Source organism: Typopeltis vanoorti, chromosome 11 (assembly GCF_054136105.1).
Source record: "Typopeltis vanoorti isolate ZY-2024b chromosome 11, IOZ_Tvanoo_1.0, whole genome shotgun sequence".
Taxonomy (NCBI): Eukaryota; Metazoa; Arthropoda; class Arachnida; order Uropygi; family Thelyphonidae; genus Typopeltis; species Typopeltis vanoorti.
In genome coordinates this window covers 128872387-128887022 of record NC_143559.1, presented here as the reverse complement: position 1 = coordinate 128887022, position 14636 = coordinate 128872387, and the positions used below count along the sequence as shown (strand labels likewise).

Genomic DNA, 14636 nt, shown 5'->3' with positions numbered 1-14636 from the left:
TTGGCAAAGGCATTTGACAGGGTGCCACATGATAAGCTGATATTTAAGTTGCAGCACATGGGTCTGGATGTCAGATTGGTCAACTGGATTTAGGATTGGCTGTCTGATAGGTATCAGAGAGTTGTGTATGGTGGAGCAGTTTCCAGGAGGCAGAGGGTTACAAGTGGGGTCCCACAGGGCTCAGTACTAGGACCTATATTGTTTAACCTTTATATCAATGACATAGCCAGTGGATTGCAGGGAGATATTCAGTTGTTTGCAGATGATGCGAAGCTGGGAAGGATTATTAGTAATAGTGCAGATGTGGTAACCCTGCAAGAGGATTTAAATAAGCTAGATAGATGGGCAAATGAATGGGGATATCAGTTTAATGCAGCAAAATGTAAGGTCTTGAGGTTTGGGAAACATCGATGGGATACTGCATACTCTATGGGAGGAGTTATACTGGAGGAAGTAGGGGAGACAAGAAATCTGGGGTTGATGATTGATAGAAACCTGAAGTTTAGGGGACATATTGCAAAGGTGGTGAAGGTAACACAGAGGATTGCTGCTATTATGAGAAGGACACTGACCTGCAGAGATAAGAGGGTTATCATTCCGTTGTATAAGTCTCTGATCAGACCACACTTGGACTATTGTTCTCAGATTTGGTCCCCAGGATTTGAAGCGGATAAATTAACTGTGGAAAGGATACAAAGACGGATGACAAAGATGGTTTCAGGACTGTACAAGGATAGTTATGAGGATCGGCTGAGAGAATGTGGACTGCAGAGTTTGGTGGATAGAAGAAGGAGAGGTGATATGATTGAGACTTTTAAACTGTTGAGAGGTGGTTACAGGGTTTACACTGGGGAGTTCTTTCGCTTGGTTGATCAGCGGGAAGGAGTGATGACAAGAGGCCATCACTGGAAGTTACGAAAGGAAACTGTGAGCAAGAGGGTAAGGAGTGGTTTCTTTGTGTGGAGGGTGGTTGAGCCGTGGAATGCATTGCCTGATGGAGTGGTGGGAGCGAGAACGGTCAGTGAGTTTAAAGAGTGGTATGATAGACTTTGTGTTTCTCAGGGGGGTCCTCCCCTCAGTGAGTCTTGACAGACTTTATGTCTTAGGAAGGACCTCCCTCGATGAGTCTTTTGACTCCTTGGAGGCCTGAATAATAATAATAATAATAATAATAATAATAATAATAATAATAATAAAGTGACTGCTTCCTTGGACAGAGTAGAAGGATACACAGTAATATACTTGGATTTCGCAAAAGCTTTTGATTGAGTACCTCATGATAAGTTGACAGTCAAACTAGAGCAGATGGGGTTGGATATTAGATTAGTGCATTGGATCGGAGACTGGCTATCTGATAGGTATCAACAAGTTGTGTATGGGGTGCGATATCCAGGAAAAGGAAAGTCACTAGTGGAGTGCCTCAGGGGTCTGTTTTAGGGCCATTACTATTTAACTTGTATATTAATGATATTGGAGAAGATTTGGATGGAGATATTCAGTTGTTTGCAGATGATGCAAAGTTGGGACGAATCATAAAGAGTAGTGAAGATGTTGTGGCTTTGCAAGAAGCCTTGAATAAATTGAGTGATTGGACAAGGAAATGGGGATGTGAGTTCAATGTTGCAAAATGTAATGTTTTAAAATTTGGAAAACAAAGATGGGATGCAGAATTTATGCTTGGTGAGAATATATTATTGGAGGTAGAGGAAATAAATGATCTGGAGTGATAGTGGATAAGGATCTAAAATTTAGGGGACACATTGCCAAAATTGTGAAGACAACATAAAGGCTACTGGGAATGATGCGGAGGACACTGACGTGTAGAAGTAGGGAGATTCTTGTTCCGTTGTAAAAGGCTTTGATTAGGCCACACATGGACTATTGTGCCGAGATTTAGTCACCGGATTTTCAGAAGGATGAAGAGATGTTGGAAAGGGTCCAAAGGCGACTGACTAAGGTAGTTTTTGACCTCTGGAATGTTGAGTATGAGGAAAGATTGAGAAGATGTAATTTGCAGAGTCTAGTGGAGAGAAGGAAGAGGGGAGATATGATAGAGACCTACAAGTTGGTAAGGGGTTGTTATAAGATCAATGGTGGAGAAGTTCTACAGAGAATAGTTGGAGATCAGGGGAGAACCAGAGGTCATCCCTGGAAGCTGTATAAAGAGGGTGTAAGTAGGGGAGTAAGAGGCAGGTTTTTTTTTTCGTGCAGAGTTGTGAATGATTGTAATGCCTTGCCTGAGAGTGTGGTGTCTGCAAGGAGTTTGAGTGTGTTTAAGACACTGTATGATGAGATGTGTGTGTGATAAAAGGACCTCCCAGATGAGTCTTTGACTCCATGAGGTCTTGGGGTAATAATAATAATAATAAAATAATAAAAAAATTGATTCAATATATCTACATTCACAACATACTAAGACAATGCATTTCACTCACCAATCAATCTCCATGCAAAGAACCTTCTGCACACTCCTCTGTTTACATCCTACTTATACAGTTTTCAGAGATGGCCTCTTGTTCTACTCTCTCTCCTATTTTACGAAAACTTTCTTCCATGTTAGCCTGATAACAATCCTGACTAACTTATATGTCCTAATCATATCCCCCCCTTCTCCTCCTCCTATTCACGAGGCTTTGCAATTTCTATTTGTATGGTAATTTCAATCTGTCTTCATACTCCACATTCCAAAGAAACTCACCACCTTTGTGAATCTTCTCTAGACCCTTTCTAACATATCCTCATCACCATGAAAACCCAGTGACCAAATCTGTGCATAATAATCCATATGAGGCCTGAACAAGGCCTTATACAACAGAATCATAACTTCTTTATTTCTGCATGTCAAGGTCCTCTGCATTATTGCCATTATCTGTTATAATGACTTCACAACTTGTGCAATACAGCCTCTGAATTTCAAGTCCTTGTCCACCACCACTCCCAGATCTCGCATCTCCTCTACCTTATTTTACAAATGCTTTGGGTAATTGAAATCTAAAGAGCAATTTAAGACTTTTCATTGTTTTTACTTATGTGAATCTCACCTATGAAAGTTTATAAACTTATTGTACATATAATGCCACACTAGAACTAAGGCTGCATGATCTAGCATTCCTGCTCTGGAGACCAATGATACTTTTTTCAAACCACTTCAGACCTCAACTAAGTGATATGTGCTTATGAGGGGGAAGGGGAGGCTTGAGCTCACGACCTATTCACTCAGCCAATTAGGCTGGCAATTGGGCAGTCTTTTTATAGTAAAGCACCAGAATCCAAGTACTTAAACTAAAGCCAAAACATAAATTAGAAAAGAGAAAATGTTGAAACTTTTCCTTATATTTCAAAACACTTGTAAATATTTATTTGGCTGGTCAAAATATTACACAGCATAGCTATCCCATGATTTTTGACAAATATCAGGAGAGTATTATTGACATATTTAATGATATGCAGAAATCGTTGCTTTAATAAGTGTTTCACCATTTATTTGTTCTCATTTTCCCTTTCAATCGATTCCTTTTCTGAAAAGTATTTTTAAAAAAACATGCATATTCTTTATGAAAAATATTTAAAGAGATCAAAATTTCTGAGCACAAAAAAAAATCAAATAAAATGAAAAACAAAAACTGGATTTTTATTTGTATGGTAATTATCCCAATTGTTCATAACAGTTTAATCATGAATATCAGAATATGCATAATTTTATGGATGTCAATAAAAATGACATATAGACTTACATGAACTCTGAAATGAACTTCACATAATTATCAAAAGATAAATAAGAATTTTCATAATAATAAATTTAACGAAGTCGTTATACTACTTCAACTTAATACAATTTGAAACATTTTACTTAGAAATACTTTAAACCTTGTGCCATGTTTATCTAAAAAGAGTATCAAGAAAATGAATGTTTCTCTCTAAAAAAAATTGATGGAATATCTGCACTCAGATAGCTTGATCACATTTAATCCACTTTGTTCAGCTACAAATTACAATGTTACAGTTATTAAATCTTTTAGATCATTTAAAAACATTTCAGATAATTTTGTTAGTTTTAGAAATTAAATATGAAAAAAAGATAATAAGCAGTATAAAAAGGATCAAAGACTGCAGTTTTTCCCATTATGAGGCTCTTCATCTTAATTATCCAATATGATGCAATGTTGGACTACCAGTAGAAATTAGACTTCAAATTGAATAAATGAAACTTTTTAAAAATCCAATAAGGAATTCACAAATGTGAGAATCCATCTCTGCACTTTGCTCTTCCAGAAAATAAAATCTTTCAGGCAATGATTTCAATGTTATGGAATGGTAATGACTTTTGGAATAATAGTTTTCTGTTGGGATTTTGATTGCAGATTTGCTTTTTTGATGGGTATTTATGAAAACAAAAGTCATTATTAGCAAACCAATAAACAAAAAATACATCTCTCACAATTTATGTGATTAAGAAGCTTATATTAAATTAGGAAGCTGACAGTTGAACACTATTATGAAGGCCTTATGAAAAAAAGAAAGCTCAAATTACTGAAAGGTATATTTACAACAACTTAAGCCTCAATGTGAGCTGAAACTACAGTCTGTCCTTATAAGGTAAGATTTAGCATTTTCTTGGGTGAGGAAGCAAAAGTTCTGGAGTGATTCAGCAATAGCAGGAAGCTGTATGAATCAACGAAAGGCAAGCTTGAAGCAGCATGTGAGGTATTTGCAGCACCCTCACATCTTAACGACTAAGGGCATTTCTCAATCTTACCTCAAGATTCTGTCCCATATCATCTTCTGGTTCCTCAGCTATGTCTGACAATTCCGAACGTATTCCTTCTTCAAACAGATCTTCCAGCCTTCCACCCTAGAGGTATAGAGCAGGGACATTAAGGTCTGGGCTAAGAGAGATATAGTGTGTTGGAGGTTAGTATGAACACCAGCACCAGACAAAGATGTTATAACCACACAGAAGGGAATACAGCCAGCCAGAATTGTAAACATAAACGAACATTACAATAGCTTACAATAGCAGGAAAAGAGTTGGAGAAAGAAGAGCAGACACCACTTATTCACCAGGCTCTTAAAAATATGGGATAAATTCCAGAATTTATAAATAAATATACTGATTTGATATTACAGAATTCCATTTGTTACAAATTTCACGTAGTTTCAGGGAAATATATACTGTTCATTTATTTGCATGATAAATAAATAACATCCTAAATCAATAATATAATAATTATATAATAATTGGAAACAATGCCTATGATAAAAAAAAGAGTTAATTTTACAAGAGAAAAAATTTTGTCATAAATGAAATGCTACTACAACTACTTTTTTTTTTGTTTGTTTGTTTTGTAGAAGAAGAACATTACTTTCAGTGTTAAAAAATGACATAACAGTGCATTTTATTAATGACAGTTGTATGCATGCATAATCACTTTATTAAAGCAAACCAGCATTCATTAACAATCATGCAATTGCATAAAAAACAGACCAGAAAGAAAGATTACTTGAAATTTTGATATACTCTAAAATGCACAAACTTATGATTAAATTTGTAGAACAGGTCAAAGAGTTACACATATGACCATTGTAAGATATGTTGCATATTTTTTCTTTAGGGCACTATATAAATTTTTTATTTATTAATTTTTTGTTTTTATATTTAATTTATTATTTACTTCTATATAAAATATAAATCAAAAATATTTCTTATTTCAATTACAGTACATGGAAATTTGTTTGAGATTCACTTTAAAATTTTTTTAAATTACAGTTCAAAATATTTGCTGCACACACCAAAACCTAAAAGGGTATATGCTGAACTACAAGGCTGGTGATTATGAGGAGCTCAGGAGACAGCTTGCAGGTGTAGCATGGAATGAGGAGTTGGCTGGAAAAGAGATCAATGCTGCTTGGGGTGATATTTAAGAACTATCTAGTAGAAGCAATGTCTAAATGTATTCCAAGGGGTCAAAAGGTTAAATAAAGTAGGTGTGAAATGGATGAAGATTAAGCATGCGATACAGAGGAAAAAGGCACTATGGAGGCAGCATAAGAGAAGTGCTAATAATCAATTCCATGAGGATTACAAAGAACAGGCAAAGAGGGTGACTTGGTTGGTAAGGATAGCAAAAGTGAAGTATGAGCAAAAATTAGCTAATGAAGTCAAAAATAATCCTAGGAAGTTTTTTCAATATGTAGCCAGTAAAAAAAAAAAAAACTGCTGTGGAAGATATAGTGGAGATGCTTAATAAGAAGTTCATAAAGGTCATTCATTCTTGTGAATGTGACATCATGGAGAGTTTGAGAGCAGCTGAATGATGAGGGAGGAGAGACTGACTGTAAGTGAGCAAGAGGTATATGGGGAATTGAGCAAACGATGTTAATCATGTTTCACTAACTTTCTTCTGTACTATAACAAGTTGACAAATACCTTGGACAGGGGAGATGCATATACAGTGGTGTACTTAGATTTTGCAAAGGCTTTTAATAGACTTCCACATGACAAACTCTTAAATAAATTGAAACAGATGGAATTAGATAACAGACTTCTGAGTTGTATCAGTGACTGGCTGTATGATAGGTATCAGAAAGTTGTATATGGGAGTATGGTATCCCGAAAGAGAAAGGTCGCTAGTGGTGTGTCGCAGGGGTCAGTTTTGGGGCCACTGTAGTTCAATTTGTATGTTAATGATATTGGGATTTAACTAGTGATACGTAGCTGTTTGTGGTTGATGTAAAACTGAGGAGAGCAATGCAGAGTCAAGCAGATGTTGTGGCCTTACAAGAGGACTTGAATAGATTTACATGAATGAGCAGGTAAGTGGAACTATCAGTTCAATGTAGCGAAATGTAAGGTTTTGAGAATTGGTAAGCAACGATGGGATGCAAAGTATACACTTGGAGGAAACTTTAAAGGAGGTAAAGCATTCACAACAATGGTAATATCTTTGATGGACAGCATGGATTTGCTGAAGGGAGGTCATATTTTAGTAATCTATTTACTTATTACAATAAGGTGATGGCTTCATTGGACAGAGGAGAGGAATACACAGTAATATTATTATTATTATTTGTGACACCTCCAAGGAGTCTGAAGACTCATCGCGGGAAGACACCTACTGTACAACTCTCCGTCTCCACTACTACACAGAACCTCTACTACCAATCACCTACATCAACTGCCCACAACCACCACAGCTAGTATTTTTTGTCTATAAATATTACTATGAGTGTTAGAACGTGTGTTCTGAAGGGCTGATTTGTCTGTATGCTGGATGAAAAACCCAAGTTTCCAGGAGAAAAAAACCTTGCCACCTCCATATGAGATCAGCTAACAGACCTTCATTTGAAAAAGTTCATATAAAAATTCCTCCCGTCATGACGAGAATCGAACTAAGGCCTTTTCTAACCAAAGGGCGTAACATACTAACGTTCTTCCAATTGTGCTATGGAGGCACAAAATCTAATATACTTAAATTTTGCAAAGGCTTTGATAGATTATTGCATGATAAATTGATAGTCAAACTAGAGCGGATGGGGATGGGATAGTAGATTAGTGCATTGGATTGGAGACTTGCTATCTGCAAGTTGTGTATTGGAAAGCAATATCCCGGAAGAGGAAAGTCACTGGTGGTGTACCTCAGGGGGTCTGTTTGAGGGCGATTGCTGTTTAGCCTGCATGTTAATGATATTGGCAAAGATTTGGATGGGGATATTTAGTTGTTTGCAGATGATGCAAAGTTGGAACAAGCTATGAAGAGTAGAGAAGATGTTGTGGCCTTATGAGAAGACTTGAATAGATTGAGTGAATAGACACAGGAGTGGAGATACCAGTTCAATGTTGCAAAATATAAGGTTTTAAAATTTGGAAAACAAAGATGGGATGTAGAATTATGCTTGGTGGGGATATGTTGTTGGAGGTGGAGGAAATAAGAGATCTTGAGGTGATAGTGGATAAGGATCTGAAATTTAGGGGACACATTGCCAAAATTGCAACAACAACACAACAAATTCTGGGAATGATGCAGAGGACACTGACTTGTAGAAATAAAGAAATTCTTGTTCCATTGTAAAAGGCTCTGATTAGGCCACACATGGACTAATGTGCACAGATTGGTCATCTTGTTTTCAAAAGGATGAAGAGCTGTTGGAAAGGGTCCAGGGGCAACTGACCAAGATAGTTTCTGATCTCTGGAATGACGAATAGGAGGAAAGGTTGAGAAGATGCAATTTACAGAGTCAAGTGAATAGGAGAAAAATGGGTGATATGATAGAGACCTAGAAGATAGTAAGGGGTTGTTACAGGATCAATGTTGAAGTGGTTTTATAGCAAACAGTGGGAGATCAGGGGAGAACCAGAGGATATCCTTGGAAGCTGTATAAGGAGGGTGTGAGCAGGGGAGTGAGAAGCAGGTTTTTTGCATGCAGAGTTGTGAATGATTGGAATGCCTTTCCTGAGAGTATGGTGTCTGTAGAGAACTTGAGTGTGTTTAAGGCACGGTATGATGAGCTGTGTGTATGACAAAAGAACCTCCTAGATGAGTCTTAGGATGATAATAATAATAATAATAATAATAATAACAATAAAACACTTCAAGCTTAATACTAGCTGACTATTAAGATTTACTGATAATGAATCAAAGTAATAATACAGTACACAATAATAATGTAAAATTATATGTATTCTGAAAGTAATGCCTCTTGTGTGATGTTCCCAACCTAAAATAAGTATGCCAATGAAATGAAATAGCAAAAGGTAGTTTAAAGTCTATACTTTATTATCATATGCTTTTTATCAACATACCCCCCCCCCTCTTCTCTTACTCTTGATGCATATACCTCACATTACACGTTTTTCAATGCCATCATAGTAAAATTGTTCAGGCTGATTTTGGAACTTTAACTACTTTACACAATGTGGTGGAAGCAACATGTGGTGCATAAGTGCTGGATTTAATAATAATAATGCCACCTACAGTGATAACAGACGAAGTCACCATGATGTCACCACAAGTTAGTGAGAGTGATCATGCATTTAGTAAGAGGGATCAGTTTTGACATTGGAAATCAAAATATCATTGGTCAACTGCAAGATTCACAGCATGAAGCTGTAACAAGCTAAGGAACAACAGACAGATGACCCATCATGATAGGATCAATTGAAGGGTGGATAATAACTAGTGCCTGAAACATTCTTTGTGATCAGTACTGATGGCAATGTTAGATTGTATTCCTAAACTTAGGAGGATAAACAGAGAGGGATGAAAAGGATGAATTATGGAAGCATGCTGTGGAGATATAAAGAAAAGGATTTTCCTCAGCAGGACAAGGAGAATAATGCACAGGCTAGGAAGGTGACAAACAGCGAAAAGTAAAGAAGAAGAAGAAGAAGAAGAAATTGGCTATTTGGAGTCATGGATGAAGCAACTAAGGCTACGATACTGGCATATTGTGTCTGATAATTGTTATATTATAGTGGCGGCCAGTGAAATGTTAAGTGGGGGTGCTGCCTATACAAAATATAAAAAAAAATTTCTTTTTTTTCCTAATCAGTAACCAATTTATTAATAAATAAATCTACAGATTAATTTATTAATAAATTGGTTACTAATTAGGGAAAAAAATTTTTATTTTTATTTTGTATAGGCAGCATCCCCACTTAAAATTTCACCAGCTGCCACTGGTATATTATTATGGCCAATTCGTAGGACAAAACATCACAATTTCTGGGAGAAAAAATTCTACCACCTCTATATGAGAGCTAACTCACCTTCAATTGAAAAGTCTGTATAAATTTGAATCCAAGTCTTTTCAATTATGTAGCTTTGTTGATACTGACTGAATGAGAAAGGAGATTGGCTGAAGCAGTAAAATGAAATCCTACAAAATTTTATTGTTGTGTGGTTAGGGAGAAAGGATGAACAAAAATTCACTTATACTGGATGTTCCCTCCAGGCCATCCCCAGTATCATTAGCATAGTTAAATAACAATGGTCCAAGTACAGAAAACTGTGATACACCACTGAACTGGTCACCTTCATTCTCTTAGACTCGGCATTTATCATTTTCTGATACCTGTCAGTCACCCACTCTCCTATCCATGTTGCTCGTTTATTTTGCATACCCATTCTTTTGAGTTTGTATAACAACCTCATATGTAGAATACTGCCAAATGCCTTCATAAGATCCAAAAGTATTGCAGTGCATCCATTCCCTTTATATAACTCTACTGTTTTCTTAACAGAAACTCAAATTTCAGCTCCTTCAAGCTCTACTCACCTTAATTTTCCTTTTCATCTTTTCTTCTGAAAGATGGCATTTGTGCACATTAGAGTTTTCAACTTGGAATCTCCTCGATTTGATCTTCTTTGCCTGAAAATCTCTCTCTCTCACCTATTATATCAGATTCATCTGTTGTCTCTATCATTCACCTAATGCCATCAACCATTCTTAACTTTTTTTATTTCCTTTTTTTAAATACTGCTTTTTTTTCCAGTCTAACTTCTGTAATATTTAGATAATCTTCCTTGGCAATTTTAATGTTCACAACTCCAACTGGCTGAGAGCCTGCGTAGCTCAGTGGATGTGGCGTTTGCATACCACAGCGCTTGACCGCACGAAGGAAAACTTGGTTTCGAATCTAGTCGTCAACTAGACGAAATTTTTCTAAGCCTTTTTTTTGACCGGTTCTCGAGTTAGTCGATCTCTGGCATGGGCAAGCGGGTTTTTTCTCCCAGAAACTCGGGTTTTTCGTCCATTAAACTCAGGAAAATCGACTGTAGAACCCACATTATTTCAGTCGTTAAATATATTGTGTTAGGATTAGGGACCATGAGATGGCGGCACTTGTTGAGCCGTCTCTCTTCACTGCATGCCGCTTAATAGCTGGCCTTGGGCCAGCTATCTCTGATTGGCTGCCAGTGGAGATTGAACTGCCCACTCAGTCTCCAAAAGTTAGATAGGGCTAAATGGCCTCGCCTACTCCCTACATGGGAATAAAAGGTGTTAGCTGATTTTTTTTTTTAAAACTCCAATTGGCTTTCCTTTTCCAAGCAGACAGAGTTGCTGAGATTTTCTATCATTAATGATCTTACACAACTTGCTTACGTTCCTACCAGAATATCAGCCATCTGTTTATCCTGTTTAAATAGTTAAAAGAATCACTTCTCAGTATGTTCTTCAATAGCTAAGTGATCCTGTGAGCTATTTTGTCAAAATATGTCTTCAGTGGCGGACTGGGCAGGGTGTCAGCTAGCCCGATGGCAAGTGGGCCCCTTAAACATTAGACAATATATTAAAAATGTTAATGACCTTTTAGTAGCTTGAAAATATAATAGAAGTTCCAATATTATTACTGTATGCAACTAAAATTTACGTTGTATTACTGTTTTAATAAAAAAAATTTAATAAAATCATTTTTCAAGGATACTTTATATTTAAGAATATAATAAATAACTCTGAAAAAATAATTCGGATTCAGGTTATGTGAGGCTGATGCATGCATTATATAGGCTTGAATCCTCAATATTGCGATTGCACAATGAAGCTTAAGTTGGGAATCCCAGCCTGGGATCGTGATGTGCAGCCGTGGTCAACTTTGTATCGAGCTATTGCATACATTGCAAAGACAGCAAATATTTTTCATTACATTGGCCTCCATTTGACTGTGCGTTGTCAGCTCTTCACCTCGTGCTTGCTGCGTTTTATGTGTTTTATAAAAGGTATGTATTTAATTAATATTTTTATATGCTGTGGCCCTATGCCCTTTAATTTAATATAATGTATTTTCTTTCATTGTATAAAATTAGTATAAAAATTCTAGATAGTAAATATATTTAAGCTGTAGTCTCAAATAATAATATATATGCATAATGCAAGTTCAATAAATAATGATACCTTTTATTTACTCTACAGTTAAAATTGTTGTTAATAATAGACGCATATATAAAGCATATTTCCACTGATGTGTTCTTGCAGCGTAATTGTAATTGTAGGTGTTAATTTTTCCTAACGTGGATTATTTTTAATTAAGTTTTCATTTCAGGAATATTACCCCTACCAGCATGGGAAAAAAAAAGCATAAATCTGGATCACCGAAACGCAAAGAGCGACGAGAAGCAGAAAGGCAGGAAACGATGCAGCCAAGCAATGCAGGTCTATTACAGATTTTATAATACCACAACCACCATCCACATCAATGTACAGTTCCACAACAAATAATCAAGAAGCAAGAAACAATACTCATGGTGATGATGCAATGACTTGTGAGTTACAAGAACAGGAAAGAGCTACTTGGAATGTAGAGACAAATACAATAGCATCCTTTACTCCCCAACCCAGGCCCAGTACTTCTTCTGACTTCATTGTTCCGATATCTTTACTTTGAGTCATTTGAGTCTTCCAATACTTGTAATCCATCACCCTTTGTACGTAGTTTTAGTGACTACAAGAGTATTAGTCAGAGCTTGGGTTTGCACAAATCGACAACAACACATGTCAGAAATGTTCAGCAATTTATGTGTGGTTAATGATGGCACCTTAGATAATTTTTTTGCATCTTCACTAATTAAAAAGAAAGAAGAAGTGTCGAGGCAAAGGAGTATTGTCATGAGGATTATAGACATCATAAAGATGTTAGGCAAGCAAGCAATCTCTTTTAGAGATCACAGAAATTAATCAGCCTACACTCTGGATAATGAGTTCTGAATCATGGCAATTTTTTAGCTACAGTACAGTTGATGGCAAAATATGACCCCATTATAGCAGCTTATGTTTCTGCAGTACAAAACAAGTCCAGACAAAGAATCAAATGATTAGAACAACAAGGAAAGGCTCAAAGTAAAGGCTGTGGTGGACTTGTTACATACCTGAGTAAAACAACTATTAATATGTTAATCCAAATTATGGAGAATATGATAAAAGAAATAATTAGTCATGAAGTTTCTCAAACAAAATATTATTCTATCCAAGTTGAATCAACACAAGAAAATTCATCCATCAATCAGTTTAGCATTATTATTCGGTACATGCTTAGAGGTGTTATCTGTGAGTGACTACTTTCAGCTGTGCCAAGTAATGATGGTATAGGACAGGGAATTTTTGATCTATTGACTGAAACATTACAGCATCTTAAAATTGATCCCAAAAAATGTTTATCTGATAGTACAGATAGAGCTGCAAGCTACAATGGCCAGTATAATGGTTTACAAAGTAAAATTACTGATGTGGCTAATCAACATGTTCATATATGGTGCTATGCCTATGTCTTGAATTTGGATAACTGAAACAACAAAATGTTGCATGCCTGCAGTTTTTTTTTTTTTTATTTTTTCAATTTGCTCCAGAATTTAGCAACTTTTATGAAAACATCATACACGAGAATGGCTATATGGATAGAAGTTGTTGGAAAATATCTAGGACAAGAAAAAATGAAACGATTACAGCTAATTGGTGAGACAAGATGGTCAGGAAAATCCAATGCAGCAACAACTATATTTGGACGTTTTGATGATGCCACTGTCAGTACTTTTGTAAATCTATTGACATGCTTATCAATGATACAAGATTCAGACAAGTTTGATGCAAAAACAAAACAAGAAGAAAATGATTTACTTCAAAGTCTTCTAAAGTTTGAAACAGTATTAACAGCATTTACTTACTTGTATATATTTGAAACTACAGCCCTGTTATCAAGTTATTTATAGACAAGTGGTTTAGATTTGTTTACTGCATGGAGTTTAATAGATTCAGCTATGACAAAGTTAAAGGAACAGACAAGAACATTTCATAACATTCACAGCAAGGCATTGGAATTTGTAAATAAATTGATTATGGATGAAAATCAAACATTGAAAATTGACTCTTTGGAAACAGCATTGCCAGTTAAGAAGCAGAGGAAGAAGAAAAGAATGGCAGATGAACTTATACTCGTAGATGATGAAGGAAATTTCTCAGATTCTCTAGATGATTTTCAAGTAAATGTGTTTAACCTAATAATGGACCACATTGTCCAGTCACTAGATTCACGCTTTGTACAACACAAAAGGTTGTATAAAGATTTATTCTGCTTGGATCCAGCAAAGTTTAAAACAATTGCAGAGAAGGGCCTTGAGGATGAAGCACTGGAAGGTATTATTAAGCTGCCTCCACAAATCAGTAAAGATCAAGTAATATTGGAATTGTTTTCTTTTGCTTCGAACTTTGATGTATTAAAGCTATTGCTTAATAATGGTGAGAATATGGATTCCAGTTGCAACAAGCGTAAAATTTGTAGCACTTCCCCATCATGTGTACTAAAAATTCTGGCATCCAACAGACTTCATGACAAGGCATATGATAACCTTTATGAACTTTATAAAGTCATCTGCACACTATCAGTTACTCAAGTCCAATGTGAGAGGACATTTTGAAAGCTGATGATCATAAAGACAAGACTAAGAAATTCAATGTCTGAGGAGAACTTTGAATCATACATGTTGCTATCCATTGAAAAGGAATTCTTAGATGTATTGGTTGCAGAAACAATTATTGAGAGATTTGCACAATCATCTAGTGAATTCAAATGATTGCTCTTAATATAGTGGAATGCATGAAATATGCTTTTGAACTACCTGTTAATGTGTAAAATGTTCAGTACAAGC

At 35.9% G+C, this 14636-nt stretch overlaps 1 protein-coding gene across 1 annotated transcript in view; it reads right to left on the bottom strand.

The window, feature by feature from the left end:
* Nucleotides 1–14636, bottom strand: part of LOC150102039 (RIMS-binding protein 2-like) — a 540578-nt gene that overhangs the window by 146087 nt on the left and 379855 nt on the right. The window contains exon 26 of the mRNA XM_090399955.1: nucleotides 4757–4852. Coding sequence (XP_090256081.1) covers nucleotides 4757–4852 — 96 coding nt within the window. The remainder of the gene's footprint in view (nucleotides 1–4756; nucleotides 4853–14636) is intronic.